We start from the raw sequence: 22,843 nt of genomic DNA, 5'->3' as shown, positions 1-22,843 counted from the left end.
CAGAGGTTAAGAACATGTACTGCCTCTTGTAGAGGACCTGAGTTCAGTCCCAGGGTATGCATTGGGCAGCTCAAGATTGCCTGTAACACCAGCTTCAGTTGATCCAGGCTCAGACCTCTGTGGGTGCGAACACATACTCTCACATACTTAAAAACATGTTTAGAGAAAGGATAAAGAAGCAGGTGCATGCCTGTGATCCCAGCTCGTGGAGAGGATCAGGAGTTCAGGGCCATCCTCAGCTACATAGTGAGTTAAGGTCAGCCTGGGTTGTATGAGACTCTGTCTCAACAAACAAAACAAAAACAGAAAAAGGAAAAGTAAAGATACTTTCCATTCTTTTAGACACAATCTTACTGGTTCCTTGGTGTGCATAGCTTTTAGACCCCTCTACATAAAAGCTGAATGCATTGTTTTTTTCTGATCCTCCTGGCTCAGCCTCTGAAGTGTAAGTTGGCCACCAGTTAGACTCTGAAATAGTTTTTGTTTTAAGACAGGGTCTCACTATGCAGCTGTAGTTGACCTCTACCTCACAGAAATCCTCTGTCTCCCAAATTTGGGGATCTGAAATCGAATAAAAAAGTAAAACCAGGCTGTTCCCACCCTTTCCCCCAACCCCCTTTCATATTCTTTATTCTGTGATTTCACTGATAATCTATCTTGGATACAACCCATTTTTCTTAAGTAACAGATATTTACTTGCAGATGAATGTAAACATGACCTCAATTAAATATTTTGCTACAAATGACCCCTTGGCACTCCCCACCCCAGCCTACCAGGGCTTGTTTGAAAGCCTCTGTGTGCAGGACTGTTGGGGGTGGGCTGGACTTTGGATTTTCCAGGTGCCCTATGGGGCTCCTCATCCCTACTCCAGATCTCATGTCCTTGTCCAATCCATAGTTTCCACCATGCTCTCAAAGGTTTATTAGAGTTCAGGCTGGTAACTTAGTGCTTCTTTGAAAGGAACATTCCATTGTCTTTTCAATAATTATAGGGCATTATTATTTTCAAAGAGCTTCTAAGGAACCTAGATGAGATTACTGTGACCCCACAGTGGTTCCTTAGGAGTCCCTCACAGGGTGACAGTTGTTAAGATAAAAGTCTTGATCACAGATGCAGGAAGATGAGTTATTCTTACTATAAGCAAAAATGACAATCTCATTTGAGATTCCCAGATGATGTCTGGGAGAAGAAAGGGGCATTGCCAAAGTCACCTGCATTCAGGGTGTAAGCCTGCCTGATTGGTTGCTATGTTAGTGTTAACTATGACTCTAAGAAGGGAATGTTATCTTTTTGGTGCTTTGTTGGTGATCCTCGCAGCAGGTGTTGTTAACTGCATTTAAATTCTTGCCTGTTCACCTGATTTCAGGGTGAGGGGCTCCTTTCCTTTTCCATGCCCCTGTAAGTTTCCTTGTTTTTATCCTGCTCAGTTTCACAGCAGTGCCATGTTATAGACATCTATATCTTACTTTCTTCTTGTGTGTATTCAGTGTGTGTGTATTCAGTGTGTGTGTGTGTGTGTGTGTGTGTGTGTGTGTGTAGGTGCATATGTACATGCATATAGAGGCTAGAGCTTGATATTGAGAGTCTTAGTCACTATCTTATTTTTCGTGGTATGGTCTTTCCAATTTGTTTGTTTAGCTAGCCAACTTGCCCTGTGGATTTCTTTTAAGCTCTGGGATTATAGGAGGGGCTACCAGACCTGCCTGGCTTTTTATAAGAGTCCTGGGTATCCAAACTCTTACTTAGATCCCACTGAATCATCTCCCAGGCCCTGTATCTTGCTTTCTATCTTTTAGAATTGCATTTGGTTTTAGGAAGCAGAAAACCTAACTAGGGAACTTATTTATGCATGAAGGTATTCTCTTTTTATTTTTACATATCAGGAATCCCAACCTCTTATTGTTGGCTGGCATTGTTATCCTGGCCGTTTTCATTTTCTTTTCTTCCAGGCTCTGAAATGGTTGCTGCAGCTCTAACAAATACCTGTAGGTCTGAAGGAAGAACTACCCCCTGTGTTTCCTTTTATTTGTGAAAGCACAGGTCCTACCCAAAAAGGCCCTTCTGCCTGCAGTGCAGACTTCAGTTTCTGCTTTCTTGGCTGGAACTGTATTTACATGACCATTTCTGGCTGCACAGGAGGGGAAACTAGCATGTGGTTATGTGCTCTGTGGGAGCTAGCTAGGGGTGGTTGTTGAATAAGCATCCAGTGGTGTCTGCCACAGACATATCTACTTATTTCTTTTAGATTGTTGTTAACAATCTAATTTAATTAAAAAATTAATCCCAAAGGAAGTTTCCAGTTAGTTAAAATATCTGTGAGGGCTGGCAAGATGACTTAATGGGTGAGGGCACTTAACTGCTAAACCTGACAACCTGAGTTCAGTTCTGGGGACCTACAAAGTGCAAGGAGAGAACCAACTTCTGCAAAGGTGTCTTGATCTTCACATGTGTGCCATGGGATGTGTAGGCTCTCATGAGCAGGTGTGTGTGCGTACACACACACACACACACACACACCAGTGTTTTAAAACTTTGAAATATCTGTGAAGCCTCAGGCTTGTCATATTTATGAGTTTACACAACAATGTTAAAGGGAATTAAGTTGCCCACTAGGATCCACAGTGTATTACTTCTGAATGCCCTCAAATTCTCAAATCCCTGAATGCTCAGTTTCCACATGTGAAATGATTTGGTATTTGCATAAAACCCACGTACATTCTCCCATATACTTTAAGTTGACGGTAGAGGACTTGTAGCACTGAATGAAATGTGAATCCTGTTCTTTATTGTTTAAGGAATAATGACAAGAAAATAGTTCAGCACAATGCAATTTTATTATCAGATACAATATTAAACTTTTTTAAAACATTTTGTGTGTGTGTATGTTTATATGTAGAGATGAGTGGGCAACTTGAGGAAATCAATTTTATCCTATTATGTGGGTTCTGGGAATCGAACTCTGGTCATTAGGCTTGATGTCAGACACTGTTAACTGCTGAGACATCTCACTGGCCTTTATTTTCAGTGTGAAGTTAGTTGAATCTGAGGATGCAGGGCCTGTGGATGTGGAGTACTGAGTATATATCTGTACTGTAAAAAAACGGGAAAAACTCTGAAACTAGCCAGACTGCTCAGTATTCTCAGTGCTGTGCTGTTGTCTTAACGCAGGGGACACATGGTAGTTGGAGTAACTCTTTTGATGGTCCCAAGACAGGGTGAGGGGATAAGGCTGCTACTGATGTGTAGAGGGAGTCACAGCTCAGGATAGCCTCAGACACTAGGAGTTCACAGTGAGGAGACCCATGGCTGGGCTCAGTGTCTCTGCTGCTGGGAACCAGAGGATTGGACAGTCACTTGACTTTGCATCTGTGCTTTGTCGAAGATGTCATGCTAGTAGTCTGCTTGATTTGCAGGGTCTTGGAACTGCAGCAGTGTCAGTCCTGAGATAGGGTTAATGCTTGGAATTTTTTTTTTTTTTTTTTTTTTTTGGGCTGGGGACCGAACTCAGGACCTTGCCTCCTAGGCAAGCGCTCTACCACTGAGCCAAATCCCAACCCCTCTGAGATAGGGTTAAGAACAAAGCTTAGAAGTCAAGAAAAGAGATCCCCAGGCAATGTAGCTTGATAAACAAATTGGAAAGTTCTAGGTTCTTTTTTTTTTTTTTAAAAGATTTATTCATTTATTATATATAAGTACATGTAGCTGTCTCAGATACACCAGAAGAGGCATCAGATCTTTTTATAGATGGTTGTGAGCCACCATGTGGTTGCTGGAATTGAACTCAGGACCTCTGGAAGAGTAGTCGGGTGCTCTTAACCGCTGAGCCATCTCTCCAGCCCTCTAGGTTCAATTTAAAGATTCAAGGAGTAAGATAGTGACTAAGAAAGACTCTCTAAATATCAACCTCTGGCCTCCATATACATGTGTGCTTATGCACCTGCATGTGCGTACACACACACACACACACACACACACACACACGCATGCGCACACACATACTACATACACACAAAAAAGTAAGATATAGGTGTTAGTATCATGACACTGCTAGTTGTGCAGTGAAACTGAGCAGGACAGAAACAAGGAAACTTACAGGGATATGGGAAAGAATGGAAACATGAAGACATTTTGTGACAGTGAGCTCATGTTAACAGGTGAGCCTTACCCTAGTACCCATGTTGGCAGGGACAGCAACAGCAGCTTTGGAGAACACTTCTCTCCTGGGGCCTGGTAGGAGCCACGTGCTGTGAGTGGCTGGTGGCTGGGTGACAGGGAGAGCTTGTTGCTGTCTCTTGGTCTGGGTTTGGCATAAACAAGCTGGCCCAGGCATGTGGCTGGTAGAGACAAGAAGACAGCTGGCATTGGAGACAGAGTGCAGCTGCTGGCAAGTCCTTGATCTGGCCAGGCAGGTACCTTGCCAATCACACTCAGCCTTTCCATTAAAGGTAATTGAGTGTCAGCGAGCAGCAGTGCAGAGGCAGGGCGTGTAGAATTCTATTGACTGAGAGGCAGTGGCTTTATTATTTCTTTCTCATTTTTTTCTTTTCCTTCCTTCTTTTGTGAGGTGTTGGGGCAAGCACTCTAACACCACTGAGTTACATCCCCAGCCCCTTTTCTGTTCTTTTAGGACAGGGTCTCACTACGTTACCAAACTTAGGCTTGAACTCAATTTGTAGCCTGCAGAAGACTTGAACTTGTGATCCTCTTGCTTTCACAGTAGTTAGGATGATAGATGGCATCATCATGCTCAGAGCGGATTGCTTGGTATCTTGATCTGGAACCATGATGGAGAGTGATAGGTTTTCACAAGCCACTGAATTTGCTGGGATCACTCTCCTTGGTGTGCATCAGTCAGGCGTTTGTAATCTGTGCCTAAGTTTCTGCAGTGGACAATGAAAACAGCACTTACCTTGAAGGCTTGTGGTGGGCTCAAACCATTTGATTAACCACCACATCTGGGTCACTTAAGGGCATATTATGATGGCCACTGGCAGAAATGTGAGCACTCTTGTCTTAAACATGAGAAGCTTCCTGGTGAGCTTGTTCCAAGCCTTTATCACAGGCTTTCCCTCTGATAAAGTGTCAATATCATGGCACTGCTAATTGTGCACTGAAACTGAGCAGGGCTGTTGCAGTAAATCTCCAATTCCAATAAGCCCGTGCAAAGAACACATAGCTCCGTTTTAATATTTATGAGCTGCATGCCTAGATTGGGCCGATATACTACTCTATCCCTAGCTATGAGATCCCTTGCTACTTATAGCTTCTCCAGGCCACATGGTTCTGCTTCATCTTCCTTTTTCCTCATCTTCCTTCATCTTCTCGTATCCCCTTCCTCCTCTAAAGCTTCCAGCCTCACCTTTCCCTTCAACTGCCCAATACAGGTTCAGCCTTTATTTGACCAGTTAAAATGGAGAGAAGGTTCATGTGGAGTCATCTGATTACATGATCAACTCATCGGGGCAGCCCCTCTTGAGGAAGCAGAATTAGCAGCAAAATACAGACAGCACCAGGGCAGTCCACAACACAGGACAGAAATGAGGAAACTTACTGGGAGTTGGGAAAGGAGGTAGACATGAAGATATTTTGTGACAGTGGGTGCAGGGAGCTCACATTGAGATAATAGACAAGTCTTAAGTTTGTTCATCAGGTCACCACCCTAAAATCCTCACGTGTGAACTTTCTCCACCCTTCACGTGGCTGTTTTCTAGGGGTGCAGGAGGCCATAGTCCTTGCAGCATCGGGGTCTAGTTCTAGCTTGCATTGCTATTGTGTGATGTTGAGGGTTGGTCCTGGGTTGCTGGTGACAAGCACAGGCTGTGACTATGCTTGTGACTATGTCCAGGGTTTTGTTTTTGTTTTGAGACAGAATCTCGATATACAGCCGAGGCTGGTCTCAAACTTGATATCCCCCTGCCTTAATTGCTCCTATGTTGGGATAGCAGGTGTGTATTGCCAAGTTCAGCAAATTAAAAGTTGGAGTTCCTATGACTCATTTCACTTTTCCTAACTGGATATCAGGCCCAGGGCCTTGTGCTTGGTTTACTAGAATGACCAGGGGATTCCACAGAATTTGGTTCTAGGCTGTTATAGGTGCTTTGAGATAAGTGCCTGAAGAATCTGAGGGTAAAGTGGATTTTCCACTTTGTGCTTTGTAGCTGCTTTGCCCAGAAGGGTAAGACACAAATTCCTATCTAGATAGGGCCATTCCCAGAGCAGCATGGTCCAGAACAGTTGTAGCTTTTCCTAACAGGAAGGAGCCTTTTCTTACATTTGAGCTGTCCCTGAAGTCAGGCCCTTCATAGGCACCTTTTGGATTGCCATTTTCCCAGCACCACTTAGGCAGGCCTTAGTGTCTTCCTTTCTGAAGCTTGTTCTGACCTCTCAAGAGGAAGTAACAATGAGACACTCAGCTCCTTGGGGTCTCTGAGTTCCTGTCAGTTGTTATATCTACATATCTCTTTCCTGTGGCCCCAGGGAGGTGGCATGTGTTCTGTGGTCCAGATGCCTGCTAGCATGTCTTGGTTTACTTTTCTCTAGGTGTCTGTCTCAGACTCATCAGTGTATCTTGGTTTTCCCTTTTGTCAGTGTGAAGCCTGGGAACTAAGCAAAGTTTGGTGAGACTGAGGGTCATATTTCCCACATTTTCTTTAGCTTACGAAGTAGGTATAGGTGGTTGAGATGGCTTAGAGGATAAAGGTGCTTGCCTCTAACCTAACAACCTGGGTTTAATCTCCGACCCATGTACTGGAAGGACAGAACTGACTCCTATTGTCTCCTGCCTTATACATACACATTGTAGTATATGTATCCCCCCACCCCCCAGGACCCACCCATACACAGGAGAAAAAACAAAAATAAAAGAAACAGTTTTCAAGGAGTTTTTCATCATAGTTGGAGTAGAAAAGGCTGGCCACTGCCCTATTGTGGGTCTGGTCAGTCCAGTGAGCAAGCACCCCTTTGCCTACCCCACTGCAGGGCAGGGAAGGGGTGCTCTTTGTGCTCAGGTGTGCATGGTCTTCTGTGGGCCAGGTGACAAATGGAAATATCAGAACTAGGTCCAGCCTTAGAGAGCTTCCCTATCATGTACACGGTCCTGGGATCAAACCCAGACAAACAAAGGCTGAGATGTAGCTCAGTATAGAGCACTTGTCTAGCATACATGAGGTCCTAGGTTCAATCCCCAGGACCACCACCCATTCCCCTCACCCCAAGCAGTGAGAGAGGTGGGGGGAAAGAAGGGAAAAGATAATTGTGAAGTAGTCTCAAGTTCTATAGCAAGCATCTAGAAAGACTGAGTGCTGTCTCTGGAGAGTTCATCTAAGTCTTGTTGCTGCCTTATGGGTCTCCATGGGAACAGGATGTAGACAGACATTGGTGTTGATGGGAAGCTTTGGAATTCTAGACAGGTATTGTGTCCCTGTCTTGGTTTCTGACAAACATAGAAAGTAAAAACAAGAGCAAAAGCAAACACACAGACAAACGGGGCTGAGGATGTAGCTTAGCTGCTAGAGTGGAACAGGATCCAGGTATCTTAGGGCTGCTCTGTTGCCTCCCTTCCCAATGTACCTGGCACACTACTGGAACTGAGTGTAACATCTGCTTTGTAGTTCAGGTTGTCTTTGAACTTAGTATCTTTCTGCCAAAACCTCCTAGATTACTGTGATGGTAGACCTATTCTTTATGCCTGGTGGGGCTATTCATTCAGTAAGTCTTTACTGAATGAGAGGCCAGCAAATATGGGAAGGCAGAACAGGAGGTGGGTATGGAAGTTGGAGTTGTATGCTTGGGCTCATGCTGGAAGCAAGGCCAGTTTGACAGTGTTCGTCTTTGCCAGCTCCTTATTATATGAGTTCTGTGAGAGACTGCAGCCTGTCCTTGCCTAGAGGGCTCTTTTTCTGATTTACCAGGTGTTGATCATCAGGTGGAATTTGGGTTGTTTTTCTTGGTGGGTGACAGTGACTATATTTCCATCATTCCTTAAGAGAGCCAGGATTTCAGAGCTTCTCTTTGCATTTGAGGAGTTGAAGCTTGGGTGCCTAATAAGGGTATTTTTGAAAAATGTGGACTTTTAAGGATAGTTAGGGATGGATTTATGATCAGGTAGGGTTCCTCAGTCAGTGTTGGTGACACTTGGGTTTGCTTGCTGGCCTGCTCTGTGTATTGGATTTACTCAAATATCCTTAACTTCTACCCATAAAATGCGTGATACAATCCTTCGATACCTCATTTTGACAACCAGAAGTCTTTTCAAGCAATGTCAGATGTCACTTGGCCCCTAGTTTGAAAAACAATGTTTTAAATCATATGTTGAGGGACAGGACAGGGTTTTGACTCATTGATGGAGGGCATGCCTAGTCACTGTGAGGTCCAAAAAAACCCACAAAAAAAAAAAAAAAAAAAAACAAACCACCCACAACACGAAAAAAAAAAACAAAAAAAAAAACCTCCAAATAATAGACCATTCCCATGGCTCAGTGTTGGCTCCTTACCTTTAGGGAATGATGCTCAGGCAATAGATGAATGCCTGTTCCCTGTCCCTGCTCTGTCCCCAGACACACTCTTGTGGTTGGTACATGTTTGACATCCGCCATGCTCCATCCCAGTTCCCAGGTGGTGCCAGAGAGTTTAGTGATAATCAAGGGTCTGACTTAACAAAGACAGGAGGGTGCCTCTTGCCTTTGAGTGCTTGGCTTGCACATCTGGCGTGAGGATTTAGGTGCTTGCTGGGCCAGGACGGCGACATTTCTACCACTTCCTGGCTCTCCTTGGTTCAAAGTCTGGCAGTGTCTTAGTGAGTGTTTATGGGCTTTATTCTTAGTTCTGATGAGTCAGAGGTCGCAGGAGGGTAGCTGGCAGCAGGCAGGTGGCGTTGCATGTCACCAGAGCCTTTCTTGACTCTGGGCCTAATGTCTATTAAGGAGAGGGACTCTCGTCTCCTACTCTTTACAGGATTGTCATAGGAAACAACACCCCATGCATTCTCTTTAAGTAGGACTGTGTCCTGAAGCTCAGAGCATCCCAAGATCCCAAGTCAGCTACCTCTTGACACCTTTCCTCAGGTGCGATTCTCTTCTGCCCCTTGGCCAGGTAACCACATCTGACCTATGTCTGCTATGAGCTGGGCTCTTGCCCAGAGTCAGGAGAAGGACTTGGAGAGTTCTGCAGCCAGATCCCTACATGTGGCTCCGGGACTTGGAGCCTGCAGTTTCTCCTCTTTGTCCTTATGTCACTTTCTGTGAAGCTTAGGATTCAGTGGAAAAATGGAGGGCTGTACATGATTCTTGAACATAGCACTTGGCCTAAAGTCTGTGTGTATGAAGAACTATTCTCAGGTTGTCTCTGATCTTGCTAGCCTAATCCCTGGGCTTGGTCCTGCCCTTATCCTGAAGTTGTTCCTCATGGGTCCTCTTGAGCTCTCTTGGGAACAATTAGAATCTGATTCAAAGCAGGCCCCATCCCCTGCCATCTCTGACATTGCTCATTCTTGCTTAGGGGCCAGTGTTTGGAGTATTCATGAATCTGAGCTAGTACATGGCTTGTCTGCTCTGCACAGGTGAACCTGAACTCTGTAAAGCCAAAGGGCATTTATTGGCCATCCAGTGGCATCTAGTCCCAGGAATCTATCATGTATAGATTGCTGAAGTTGGGGTGTTGCAACCTTTAAAGTACCAGCATTGAGTTTTAAGATAAGAGATAGGGGCTCAGGTTTAGATTCCTGGCTCTCTATTCCTGGGCAGTGTATGTGAATAATCTAAACATCCTATCTGAAAAAGAACAAAGTAGGTTTTTTTCTTTCTTTTTTTCTTTTTTTGTTTTGTTTTGCATTTCATTTTGCAAGTCTGAGTGTTGAATTCAGGGATTCATGTGCTAGATAAAAACCACTGAGCTACATCCTTAGCCCTTTTTTCCAACTTATATTGCCCTTGCCTCAGCCTCCCCAGTGCTGAAATGATGTCCTCATTTGTTATACCAATTCTGGAGGCAATAGGAAGGTAGTTCAGACTGGTGCTGGGGGAACCAGAGTTCCCACCCCCTGGCCACACTGGCTTTTGTCATTGGCACTGGCCAGTACTAGCTCTCTGGTTTGTTTCTACCTCAGAAAGGTCAACTTTTCAGCTCTGCTGCTGTTTGATTTTTAAATGTGAATTGAAGCTGTTGCTTAATTTTAGATGTAATATACAGAAAGAAAAATATAAACAGGACCAAAGATTATAAATTCCAAACCCCAAGTTCCCAACCTTTGGCTTCAGGTCAACTTTCCAACCAGTCAGCTCCTTGGTCTCTTCTTTGACTGCCTAAGAATATTTCTGCCTAGCCATGTGTGTCTTTTTAGGTTGATTTTAATTGCTTAATTATTACTTATTTATTTTGTAAACTTTATCTTGTTATGTAATCTAGGCAGTCTTTGACCTCCTTATCTTCTTGCCTTAGCTTCCCAAGTGCTGGAATCATACCAGAGTTCACTACAGTGCTCAACTCTATGGCGATATTTTGTCAGTGTGTCTCACACTCACGAACATTGAGATAGGATCTCTTACCTTCAGCTCCCTCAGCTCACGCTTACTGAGCCTACAGTTACACACTGCTGCATTTGGGTTTTTGTGTGGGTGCTGGGGATCAGACTCAGATCCTCGTCTTTTCATGGCAAGCACTTTACCCACAATTACCAACCCTCTCCAGCTAATACTGACTTTAAATGGGGTAGTAGTACACATAACTGATAAACAACACAGATGTTTCTATGTCTAGACACACATATATATGCCTTCAGGCTTCTGACTGGATATTTGCCTGCATGTTATATGCTTGGGTCTCAATTTTTGTCCCCTGAAAATGGGTCTTAGGGGAAGACAAGGTTTCATTCCGTAACCACATTGGCCTCAAACTCAGGGCCATCTTCCTGTCGTTGCTTTGTAGCATCTGAAATTAAAGGCATGTACCAGCATGTTCCATTCATAAAAATGGTTTTTACGATTATACCTTGTTTACCTGACTGGTTTTTTGAGGATTTGGGTGTGACATTAGTAGCCAAACATGGTGGTGCACACCTGTAATCCTAATACAGGGAGGGTGGAGTGTTTAGGCAGGCAGAACTTCTGAGACTCACTTCTTACACCATGGCCTCTGTCTAGAAAAGGTCTAATGTGGTCTCAGGTACTTAGAGCAGAATCTGACAAGCAGCCACATCAGTAAAGGCATGGTTTATTCATTCTATACATTATTTTTTAAAAAAAATTTTATTAGATATATTTCTTTAATTACATTTCAAACTTTATTCCCCTTCCCGGTTTCCTGTTCAAAAGCCCCCATTCCCTCCCCTCTCCCTCCCCCCATACAGGTATTCCCCCCTATATATCCCCCTTATTGCTCCTCCACCCCCATACTGCCCTGCACTGAGTCCAACATTGGCAGGACCAAGGGCTTCCCCTTCCACTGGTGCCCCAACAAGGCTATTCTCTGCTACATATGCAGTTTCTTCCTTTCTCTCTCTCTCTCTCTCTCTCTCTCTCTCTCTCTCTCTCTCTCTCTCTCTCTCTGTCTCTCTCTCTCTCTCTCTGTCTTTCTCTCTTTCTTTCTTTTTTCTTTGGAGCTGGGGACCGAACCCAGGGCCTTGCGCTTGCTAGCTAGGCAAGCGCTCTACCACTGAGCTAAATCCCCAACCCCGGCATTGCTGTTCTTATGGGGTTGCAAGCTCCTTCAACTCTTTCAATAATTCCTCTAATGCCCCCCAAGAGGGTCCTGTTCTCAGTTCAGTGGTTTGCTACTAGTATTGACCTCTGTACTGGACATGCTTGGGATGTGTCTCTCAGGGAGAACTCTATATCCAGTCCCTTTCAGCATGCATTTTCTAACTTCATCAATCTCATCTAGTTTTGGTAGCTATATATGTATGGGCCACATGTGGGTCAGGCTCTGAATGTCCATTCCTTGAGTTGCTGCTCTAAACTTTGCTTCCATATCCCCTCCTATGAATATTTTTTCCCCCTTTTAAGGAGAAGAAGTGGGAGCATCCACATTTTGGTCATCCTTCTTGAGCTTCCTGTGGTTTGTGGATCGCATCTTGGGTAATTCAAGCTTTTTGGCTAATATCCTTTTATCAGTGAGTGCATACCAAATGTGTTTTTCTGTGATTGAGTAACCTCACTCAGGATGATATTTTCTAGTTCATTCCATTTGCCTATGAATTTCATGAAGTCATTGTTTTTGATAGCTGAGTAATATTCCATTGTGTAGATGTACCACATTTTTTGAATCCATTCCTCTGTTGAAGGGCATCTAGATTCTTTCCAGCTTCTGGCTATTATAAATAAGGCTGCTATGAACATAGTAGAGCATGTGTCTTTGTTTTATGTTGGAGCATCTTTTGGGTATTTGCCCAAGAGAGGTATAGCTGAGTCCTCAGGTAGTGGAATGTCCAATTTTCTGAGGAACCTCCAGACTGATTTCCAGAGTGGTTGTACCAGTTTGCAATCCACCAACAATGGAGAAGTGTTCCTCTTTTTCCATATCCTCGCCAGTATCTGCTGTCACCTGAGTTTTTTATCTTAGCCATTCTGATTGGTATAAGGTGAAATTTCAGGGTTGTTTTGATTTGCATTTCCCTGATGACTAAGGATGTTGAACATTTCTTTAGGTGCTTTTTGGCCATTCAATATTCCTCAGCCGAAAATTCTTTGTTTAGCTCGGAACCCCATTTTTAATGGGGTTATTTGGCTCTCTGGAGTCTTAACTTCTTGAGTTCTTTGTATATTTTGGATATTAACCCTCTATCAGATGTAGAATTGGTAAAGATCTTTTCCCAATCTGTTGGTTGCCGTTTTGTCCTAATGACAGTGTCTTTTGCTTTACAAAAGCTTTACATTTTTATGAGGTCCCATTTGTCGATTCTTGATCTTAGAGGATGAGCCTTTGGTGTTTTGTTCAGGAAATTTTCCCCAGTGCCCATGTGTTTGAAATTCTTCCCCACTTTTTCTTCTATTAGTTTGAGTGTATCTGGTTTGATTTGGAAGTCCTTGATCCACTTGGACTTAAGCTTTGTACATGGTGATATGAATGGATCGATTTGCATTCTTCCACATGCTGACCTCCAGTTGAACCAGCACCATTTGTTGAAAATGCTGTCTTTCTTCCATTAGATGGTTTTAGCTCCTTTGTCAAAGATCAAGTGACTATTTTACAATTCTGTTCCACTGATCTATCTGCCTGTCTCTGTACCAATACCATACAGTTTTTATGACTGTTGTTCTGTAATACTGCTCGAAGTCAGGGATGGTGATTCCCTCATAAGTTTTTTTTATTGTGGAGTATAGTTTTCGCTATCCTGGGTTTTTTGTTATTCCAAATGAATTTCCAGATTGCTCTTTCTATCTCTGTAAAGAATTGAGTAGGAATTTTGATGGGGATTGCATTGAATCTGTAGATTGCTTTTGGCAAAATGGCCATCTTTACTATATTAATCCTGCCAATCCATGAGCATGGAATATCTTTCCATTTGCTGAGATCTTCCTCAATTTCTTTCTTCAGAGACTTGAAGTTCTTGTCATACAGATCTTTCACTTGCGTGGTTAAAGTCACACCAAGATATTTTATATTACTTGGGGGGGATTATTGTGAAGGGTGTCATTTCCTTAATTTCTTTCTCAACCTGTTTATCCTTTGATAGAGGAAGGCTACTGATTTGTTTGAGTTAATTTTATACCCTGACACTTTGCTAAAGTTGTTTATCAGGTTAAGTAGTTCTCTGGTGGAACTTTTGGGGTCACTTAAGTACACTATCATGTCATCTGCAAATAGTGATATTTTGATTTCTTCCCTTCCAATTTGTATCCCTTTGACTTCCTTTCACTGTCTGATTGCTTTGGCTAGGACTTCATGTAGTATATTGAATAAGTAGGGAGAGAGTGGGCAGCCTTGTCTATTCCTTGATTTTAGTGATATTGCTTCAAGTTTTCTCTCCATTTAGTTTGACGTTAGCTACTGGTTTGCTTTTACTATGTTTAGATATGGGCCTTGAATTCTTGATCTTTCCAGGCCTTTTATCATTAAGGGGTATTGAATTTTGTCAAATGCTTTCTCAGCATCTAATGAAATGATCATGTGGTTCTTATCTTTGAGTTTGTTTATATAGTGGATTACATTGATGAATTTTCGTATCCATCCCTGCATCCCCGGGATGAAGCCTACTTGATCATGATGGATGATCGTTTTGATGTGTTCTTGGATTCAGTTTGCAAGAATTTTATTGAGTATTTTTGCGTCAGTATTCATAAGGGAACGTGGTCTGAAGTTCTCTTTCTTTGTTGGGTCTTTTTGCGATTTAGTTTTAAGCATAATTGTGGCTTCACAGAAGGAATTCGGTTTCAATATTGTGGAATAGTTTGGACAGTATTGGTATGAAGTCTTCTATGAAGGTCTGATAGAATTGTGCACTGAACCCATATGGACCTGGGCTCTTTTTGGTTGGGAGACTTTTAATGCTTCTATTTCTTTAGGAGTTATGGGGTTGTGTAGATGGTTTGTTTGTTCCTGATTTAACTTTGGTACCTGGTATCTGTCTAGGAAATTGTCCATTTCCTCCAGGTTTTCCAGTTTTGTTAAATATAGGCTTTTGTAGTAGGATCTGATGAGTTTTTGAATTTCCTCTGATTCTGTTGTTATGTCCCCCCCCTTTTTTTCATCACAAATAGGACTTTTTATTTGTCGCTATTAAAAATCTGGATTTTAAACGGATTCTTGGACTGGTGGTTCATAGCCATCAGCTCGTTCAACCTTAGCACCTGTCTCATCACCAGTTGTTTTGCCAGAACTACCGCCTTCACCTTGGAGCTCCATGAGTTTTCCCAATTCAAACTTGGGTTTCTTCAGCATTTTGACTTTCCTAACAAAAACGTCATGGAGAGGATAGATGGACTGGCAAGCCTTCTCTATGTCTTTCCCAATGCTGTCTGGAATCAGTTTATTAACTACTTCCTTCAAGTCATTTGTCTGCACTTCTCGGGTCATGATCTCCATCATCTTCTTGCGGATTTGGCGGACCTGCTGGTGCTGCGCATAGGATGTCTTTCTAATCTGGTTGTTACTTTTTTTAGTGAAACCAACACAGAAAAGTCGGAGCAAATACCCATCGGTCGTCTTCACATCAACATGAGCTTCAATCATGGTCTGCCACTTTTTGACCATGGAGCACATTTTGTCCCGGGTAAGATCCATGCCATGGAAGTTAGTCAGAGAGTTTTTGCCCTGAACATCCTCAGTAATTAGCTTGAACTTTCTTTTTTTTTTTGGTTCTTTTTTTCGGAGCTGGGGACCGAACCCAGGGCCTTGCGCTTCCTAGGCAAGTGCTCTACCACTGAGCTAAATCCCCAACCCCAGCTTGAACTTTCTAAATGCAGCTTCATCATTCTATAGATCTGCAAGACTCACTTCAAACACATGACCCTTGAGGCCATCAGATGCAATTTTGGTTCCTTGAGTCCTTGTAACTAGTGTTTTCCCGATGTTCCTAATATTGAACATTGCTGGAGCTTTCACATCATACCAGTCTTTCTTAGAAAATGGATCAACCACTTTCTTCTTGGCTCCCTTCTTGCCACCTTTCGTCAGGCGCTTGTTCTTCCCGACCGCCATGGTGCTGCTCTGAGAGCCAAAAGGCATGTCTCCCTTTTCATTTCTGATTTTGTTAATTTGGACACACTCTCAGTGCCCTCTGGTTAGTCTGTCTAAGGGTTTATCTATCTTGTTGATTTTCTCAAAGAACTAGCTCCTGGTTTTGTTGATTCTTTGTATAGTCCTTTTCATTTCTACTTGGTTGATTTCATCCCTGAGTTTGACTATTTCCTGCCTTCTACTCCTCTTGGGTTTATTTATTTCTTTTTGTTCCAGAGCTTTTTGGTGTGCTGTCAAGCTGCTGACATATGCTCTCTCCTGTTTCTTTTTGCACATACTCAGAGCTCTGAGTTTTCCTCTTAGTACCGCTTTAATTGTGTCCTATGCATAGGTTTGGGAGTGTGTACCTAAATCTTAAGAAGTCTTTCATTTCTTTATTTCTGCCTTGACCAAGTTGTCTTTGAGTAGAGCATTGTTCAACTTCCATATATATGTGGACTTTCTGTCATTTTTGTTGTTATTGAAGACCAGTCTTAGTGCCTGGTGTTCTGATAGGATGCATGGCATTATTTCCATCTTCCTGTATCCGTTGAGTCCTGTTTTGTGACCGATTATATGGTCAGTTTTGGAGAAGGGTCCATGAGGTGCTGAGAAGAAGGTATATCCTTTTGTTTTAGGGTGGGGTGTTATATAAATATCTGTTAAATCCATTTGGTTCATAACTTCTGTTAGTTTCTCCATGTCTCTGTTCAATTTCTGTTCCCCTGATCTGTCTAGTGATGAGAGTGGGGTGTTGAAATCTCCTACTATTATCATGTGATGTGCAAAGTGTGCTTTAGTAAGGTTTCTTTTATGAATGTAGGTGCCCTTGCATTTGGAGCATAGATATTTAGGATTGAGAGTTCATCTTGGTGGATTTTTCCTTTGATGTATATGAAGTGTCCTTCCTTATCTTTTTAAATGACTTTTGGTTGAAAGTCAATTTTATTTGACATTAGAATGGCAACTCCAGCTTGTTTCTTCTGGCCATTTGCATGGAAAGTTGTTTTCCAGCCATTTACTCTGAGGTAGTGTCTGTCTTTGTCTTTGAGGTGTGTTTCCTGCATGCAGCAAAATGCTGGGTCCTCTTTACGTATCCATTTTGTTAGTCTATGTCTTTTTATTGGGGAATTGAGTCTGTTGATGTTGAGAGATATTAAGGAATAGTGATTTTTTGCTTCTTGTTATTTTCATTGCTTGAGGTGGAATTGTGTTTGTCTCTCTTTTGGTTTCATTGCAAGGAAATTATATTCTTGCTTTCTGTTTGGTGTAGTTTCTCTCCTTGTTTTGGAGTTTTCCATCTCTTATCCTTTGTAGGACTATATGTGTAGAAAGATATTGTGTAAATCTGGTTTTGTCATGGAATATCTTGGTTTCTCAATCAATGTTAATTGAGAGTTTTGCTGGATACAGTAACTTGGACTGGCATTTGTGTTCTCTTAGGGTCTGTATGACATCTGTCCAGGATCTTCTGACTTTCATAGTCTCTGGTGAGAAGTCTGGTGTAATTCTTATAGGTCTACCTTTATATGTCACTTGACTTTTTCCCTTACTGCTTTTAATATTCTTTGTGTTTTGCATTTGGTGTTTTAACTATTAGAATTTCTCTTCTGGTCCAATCTATTTGGACTTCTGTAGGCTTCTTGTATATTTATGGGCATCTCTTTCTTTAGGTTAGGGAAGGTTTCTTCTATAGTTTTGTTGAATATATTTACTGGCCCTTTAAGTTGGGAATCTTCACTTTCTTCTATACCTGTTATTCTTAGGTTTGATCTTCTCATTGTGTCCTGGATTTCCTCTATGTTTTGCTCTAGGAGCTTTTTGCATTTTATATTATCTTTGACAGTTGTGTCGATGTTTTCTATGAAATCTTCTGCCCCTGAGATTCTCTCTTCTCTGTTGGTGATGCTTGTATTTACGGCTCCTTGTCTCTTCTTTTGGTTTTCTATATCCAGGGTTGTCTCCCTTTGTGCTTTCTTTGTTGTTTCTATTTCCACTTTCAATTCCTTCACCTGTTTGGTTGTGTTTTCCTGTAATTCTGTCAGGGATTTTTGTGTTTCCTCTCTAAGGGCTTCTACTTGTTTACTTTTGTTTTCTTGCATTTCTCTAAGGGAATTCTTCATGTCTTTCTTAAAGTCCTCCATCATTATTGAAAAATGTGATTTTAAATCTAAATCTTTCTATTCTGGTGTGTTTGGATATGCAGACTTTTCTTTAGTGGAAAAACTGGGCTCTGATGATGCCAAGTAGTCTTGGCTTCTGTTGCTTAGGTTCCTGTGCTTGCCTCTAGCCATTGGGTTGTCTCTGGTGTTTGCTTGTCTTGCTGTTTCTGTGAGTGACTTGACCCTGCTGTAGGTCTCTGTGTCATCACTCCTGTAGAACTGTTTTCCTGTTTTCTTTCAGCCTTTCCTTAGGACAGGTGCTCTGATTTCAGGTGTGTCGGTGCTCCTGGAGACTGTCTTCCAGCTTTAGGGACAGGCAGGAATCGAAGGGTCCTGCCCCTGATTGCTCCTGTAGGTCCTTGCACCCTGCAGGCACAGTTGGCACTATGTGATTCTCTCTTGGGTTTGGACTGTGGGCAGAGGGTATTCTCAGGATACTTCTCAGGAGTATCCACAGTTCTGAGGGTCTAGCTCTCTTCCCCAGGGGATTTGGTTGCAGGGAGCTGTTTGGCCAGTTCCGTTCAGTACTGGGGGCAGAGCAGAACTGTAGGTACCAGTGGCTGTCTGTTCCTATATCCCTGTGTCCAGAGTCACTGTTCAGTTTCCCCTTGGACCAGGGATGTGGGCCAAGGTGTGCAGAGGTGACAATCTGTCCTGCGGCCTTAAAATGTCTGCACTCCTGGGTGGTCTGCCATCTTCCCTACGGGATTTTCCATTCTATACATTCTATAGATGGATTTTTATTTCCTCTTCCTCTTATTATTATTTTTTTTTTTGAAAAAAAGAGGCTTAAATAACTCAGGCTTGAACTTTTACCTGAACCACAATCCCAGGTTCTGTCTGTTTTATTTCCTTCTGGGATTTGCTTAAGGTACTTTTCTCTCTGTTTGCTTGGTGCCTCCCCTGTCCCTGGTTAAGAGAGAGAAGAGAAAAGAAAAATATGAGAGTGTACTGATAAAGATACCTGTCTCAAAAAACCCAAAAGAACCCTGCTCGACAGAATTTTATAGGCACATAAATTCTTAGGGCTGGGTTGAATGCAAGGGGACACACATTGCAGGGTGATCAACTTGAGGGTGGAATAGAGTGTTCATTCAGTAGCCTGGGTCACATAGACCTATGTCCAGCTGGGTTTGTGTCAGGGCAGTCAGGTCCCTGGAGAGTTCTGAGCTAAATCAGGTTTGAGTTCTGAGGATCTCTGGTTAAGAGAGAGCCCTGGGGAAGGAAGACCAGGTGATTGGAGTCTTGGGTTGGTGACAGTGAATCCTTTGCACAAGCCTAGAAGCCTGGAAGTGGCAGCCACAGTTCTTGCCTTCTATAGTAGCTGATGTTGAGGCTGGATGAAGCAAATATTGAGAGGCTCCACATCTTGTCCCAGCTGTGCTCAGGGCCACTGTGGGCTGTGAGGAGCGATGGCTGCTGAGACGGCCGGCTCTCCCTGGCTGTAGGTTCATGTCCCAGCTTTCCCTTTGGAAGTCCCTTCCTGCCCCTTCTGGCACATCTCTGAGGCAAGGCACACATCTTTGCATTTCCCCTTCTTCAGGGAAATGCCCTCTTCTGTACCTCTCTTTCTTTCCTGAAGGCATTTCAGCTGATATGCCTTGTGCAGGAGCTAATCTCTAGCCTGAGCCTTTCCTGCTCCTTAGACATTGTCTGCACCAGTGGTGTGTGGCTATGGTGACAGTGGCTTCTAGTAGCCCTGTGGGATTAAGCTCTTCTGTATACTACCTCCTTGGTTCTTGCCAGAATCTTCCAGGCCTTTCATCTTTCTGACCAACATATTGAAAATCAGCTGAAGCTCATAGGACATCACATGAGGTTAAGGTCTTAAGTTGGAGTCCACATTCATCTGGTCTGAAAGCCAGGGCTCTATCTGGGCTGCTGCTGACTAAGAAAACCATGGACTGTTGCTAAAACAAAACACAAAAAAACAAAAAACAACCCAACCAATCATCCAACCATGGGAGTGGAGATAGCTCAGTCAGTAAAGTGTTTGCTATGTAAGTTTGAGGACTTGAGTTCAAACCCTGGTAACCAAGTAAAAAGCCAAGTGTGTTGGTGGGAGTTTGCAATCCCAGTTCTGATGAGTTGCAGACAAGAGAATGCTAATTGGTGAGCTCCAGGAAAGTGAGCTTTGGCATCCATACACACATGTGCACATTCACATATACACATAGTAACACACACTATAGGGAATAGTGCTGGAGAGGGAAGAGGTGGGTTTAGATGTTAGTTTACTTAACCATTACCAGCTACCTGCTAGGTGAGGGCGGGGAGAGTTAAAGTCAGTGAAGACTGAAGCCTGTGTGTGGAGTTCCTAGTGCCCCTGCTTATCTGTGACTCTTGGATGCATTCTAGTGTGCCTCATCCTGGAAATGGATTATAATGAGTTCTACAGGAAAGCCACCTGAGCCATTTCCCCAGTCCACCTGTGCCATCTATTGATACAAGGATGTGAGTCTGAGTCTTCCTTCAAGTATTCAATAGTGGACTACCTTGTTTACTTCATTTGTCATAAAGAAAGGAAGTTAAACTTTGGTGGGAGATCTGCCCCTGTAGGACTGCAAGACTCAGAATCTTGTGAATACCTGGGGCTTGGGAGGTGGCTGCTCTGTGTAAGCCCATGGAGCTTGTTTTGAGGGTTTTGTTTGTCTTTGTTACACACCCCTCCTCCCTATAACAGGGATAGAATCCAGGGCCTTGTGCACTGTGGTCAAGGACTTCACCACCAAGCTGCATCCCCAGTTCTCTTTCCACCTTTATTGTACACATTTTAGTTTCTGTGTGTGAGTGTAAAGGTCAGTGTGTGGGAGTGGGTTCTTCCCGCCTCTAGGTTCTGGGGAGAGCAAACTCAGATCCTTAGGCTCAGTGGCAAGTGGCATTGCCTGTTGAGCCATCTCATGGCCCTGACTTTTTGTTTTCTGACAAGTTTCACAAAGTTGCCCAGCCTGGCCTTAAACTAATTCTGTAGTCTAGGCAGGTCATGAATTTTCAATCTTCTGCCTCTGTTGTGGTTTGCACTGGAGTTATCTGTATTTTGATGCCCCAAGGACAGCCACTTAGTCACTACTCAGGACTCAGGTGACTTCACCAGAACCTCCTCCCCATTTACATTGTAAAATACAGATGATGGCAGGAACAGGATAGAAGGAGGCCTGTCATTGGATGAGAAGGAAGGATGGAAGGGAGAAGAGTTTGAAGGGAGTGGAGGAGACAGAAACGGAAGGGAGGAAGAGAGGAGGGAGAGAGAGAGAAGCCATGGCAGGTGGCTTTAAGATTCTGCTCCGTGTATTTACAGGTTGTTATTAATATTCTTAAGGGATGGATGGTACTGGACTTTGTATGTTTAGGTGGGCAATTTTATCTTACCATTTGGGTCAAAGATTATTATGTTGTGTGTTCTTTTATTTGACAGTTTGTTTGTAGGAAAGTATGAGACACTGGGCCGCCATGGAATTGGAATGTGTGCTTCTGGCAAGATATCCAGCAGATACCTTGGGGCACTGCGGTGCTGGACTTAGTGGGGATAAAAGACAGTGATACTTTTTTAATTTTTTTTATATTTTTACAACAACATGCCTCAATTTCCCACACTGGAGTGGCAGGCTAGTACCAGCAGCTGGCCTACACTTTAAATAAACCTATGACTGGCCACTTTGAATTCCAGAAATTACCTTACACAGACAGATGCATGCTTGCCATACGGGACCTGCTGGGTTCTATTTGTTTTTTTTTTTTTTTTTTTTTTGGAGCTGGGGACCGAACCCAGGGCCTTTGCCTTCCTAGGCAAGCGCTCTAACCACTGAGCTAAATCCCCAACCCCGACCTGCTGGGTTCTTTATGTCATGCTGTGTTGTTTATTTGCAAGGTTGGATGGAGTGAGGGAGTGGGAGGTGTGTAGTTTGACATAGTGGTTGTTCCCATGAACAAGGGCACTCTTAATCAAATGAGGAAAACAGGGCATGACAGCAGGGGACTGCCTTCTATTGTACCACAGAACATTCCCAGGGTTTTTGTTACAGATGCACCAGGTGTCTTCTGTATCAACGACAAGGTAGCAACAGGAAGTTGACAATGGTTGGCTCTAGAAAAAAAAAAAAATACCAGGGCATTGGGAATGGTTAGAAACAGCTTAGGGCAAAACCTCTCATGTTTCTCTCTCTCTTCCTTTCTCTCAACCCCTTCTCTCCCTCTCGTCTTTCTCACTTCCTTCTTTTTTCCTTTCACACTTTCTCTTTCTTCCCCTTTCCCTCCCTCTCTCCAAAAGAAATGAAAATGTCAAGAATTAGGCATATCTTGTCAGTGATTTCTCTAGGCCAGTGTGGTTGCACATGCCTTTATTCCCAGCATTCTGAAGTAGAGGCAGGCAAATCACTTTGAGTTTGAGGCTATCATGGTCTACATAGTGAGCCAGAGCCAGAGCCAGAGAGCCAGAGAGCCCGAGAGAGAGAGAGAGAGAGAGAGAGAGAGAGAGAGAGAGAGAGAGAGAGAGAGAGAGAGAGAGAGAGCGAGAGAGAGCCGAGAGAGCCTGTGAAGGACCAGAAAGTACCAAAAGAGAGAGGGGTTGTGGGTAAATTTTTGTGTGCCTGGATAGGTAATGGATGGTTGTACAGGTGGAGAGGTAGACATACAGACAGGTAGGAGACAGGGTCATGATGGGTAGGCATGCGGGATATGTGGATATAGTAGCAGCCTGCTGTAGTGGGAGGATTGTGCAGATCCCGTAGCTGGGTTTGAATGCTACTCCAGTGGTCCAAGCACTGAGTAACACCCTCTGTGTTGCCATCAAAAAGAGGAGATGGTAAAGGACTGAATTCATAGTCTTAAAGGAGAGGACATTTTATTATTTCATTTTATATTATTTTTTTAGACAGGGTCTCACTAGTATTCCTGGCTATCCTGGTACTCAACTATGTTGTCTAGGCTGGTCTCAGGCTCACAGAGGCTCACTTGCCTCTGCCTTCCAAGTACTGGGATTAAAGGTGTGACCATCACATGCAGCCCAATGGTTTATGTATTACATTAAAATTGT

General features: G+C 43.2%; 3 protein-coding genes across 5 annotated transcripts in view; 1 reads left to right on the top strand and 2 right to left on the bottom strand.

Moving 5' to 3' along the window:
* The window catches only part of Abcc1 (ATP binding cassette subfamily C member 1), a 121,248-nt gene that overhangs the window by 14,538 nt on the left and 83,867 nt on the right, over window positions 1-22,843 (top strand). The window lies entirely within an intron of this gene.
* Window positions 14,673-15,274, bottom strand: LOC116909039 (40S ribosomal protein S3a-like; the record flags this gene model as incomplete). Its single annotated transcript, XM_032912520.1, has 1 exon — window positions 14,673-15,274. A coding segment is annotated over one exon (549 nt), but the record flags the coding sequence as incomplete, so codon positions are not given.
* LOC116909502 (40S ribosomal protein S3a-like) lies at window positions 14,682-15,654 on the bottom strand. The gene is made up of 2 exons (XM_032913107.1): window positions 15,383-15,654; window positions 14,682-15,271 (listed from the first exon to the last, which is right to left on the bottom strand). Exon 1 carries the CDS (start codon window positions 15,629-15,631, stop codon window positions 15,407-15,409), a length of 225 nt encoding a protein of 74 aa, XP_032768998.1. The 5' UTR covers window positions 15,632-15,654; the 3' UTR covers window positions 14,682-15,271; window positions 15,383-15,406.

The sequence above is a fragment of the Rattus rattus genome, chromosome 9 (genome assembly GCF_011064425.1).
Source record: "Rattus rattus isolate New Zealand chromosome 9, Rrattus_CSIRO_v1, whole genome shotgun sequence".
Taxonomy (NCBI): domain Eukaryota; kingdom Metazoa; phylum Chordata; class Mammalia; order Rodentia; family Muridae; genus Rattus; species Rattus rattus.
Note: the sequence above shows the minus strand (reverse complement) of the source record. Positions and strands in the feature narration are given on the sequence as shown.

Coding starts and splice junctions, on each gene's coding strand:
- LOC116909502 (XM_032913107.1), bottom strand. CDS start 15,631: ATGGCGGTCGGGAAGAACAAGCGCCTGACGAAAGGTGGCAAGAAGGGA.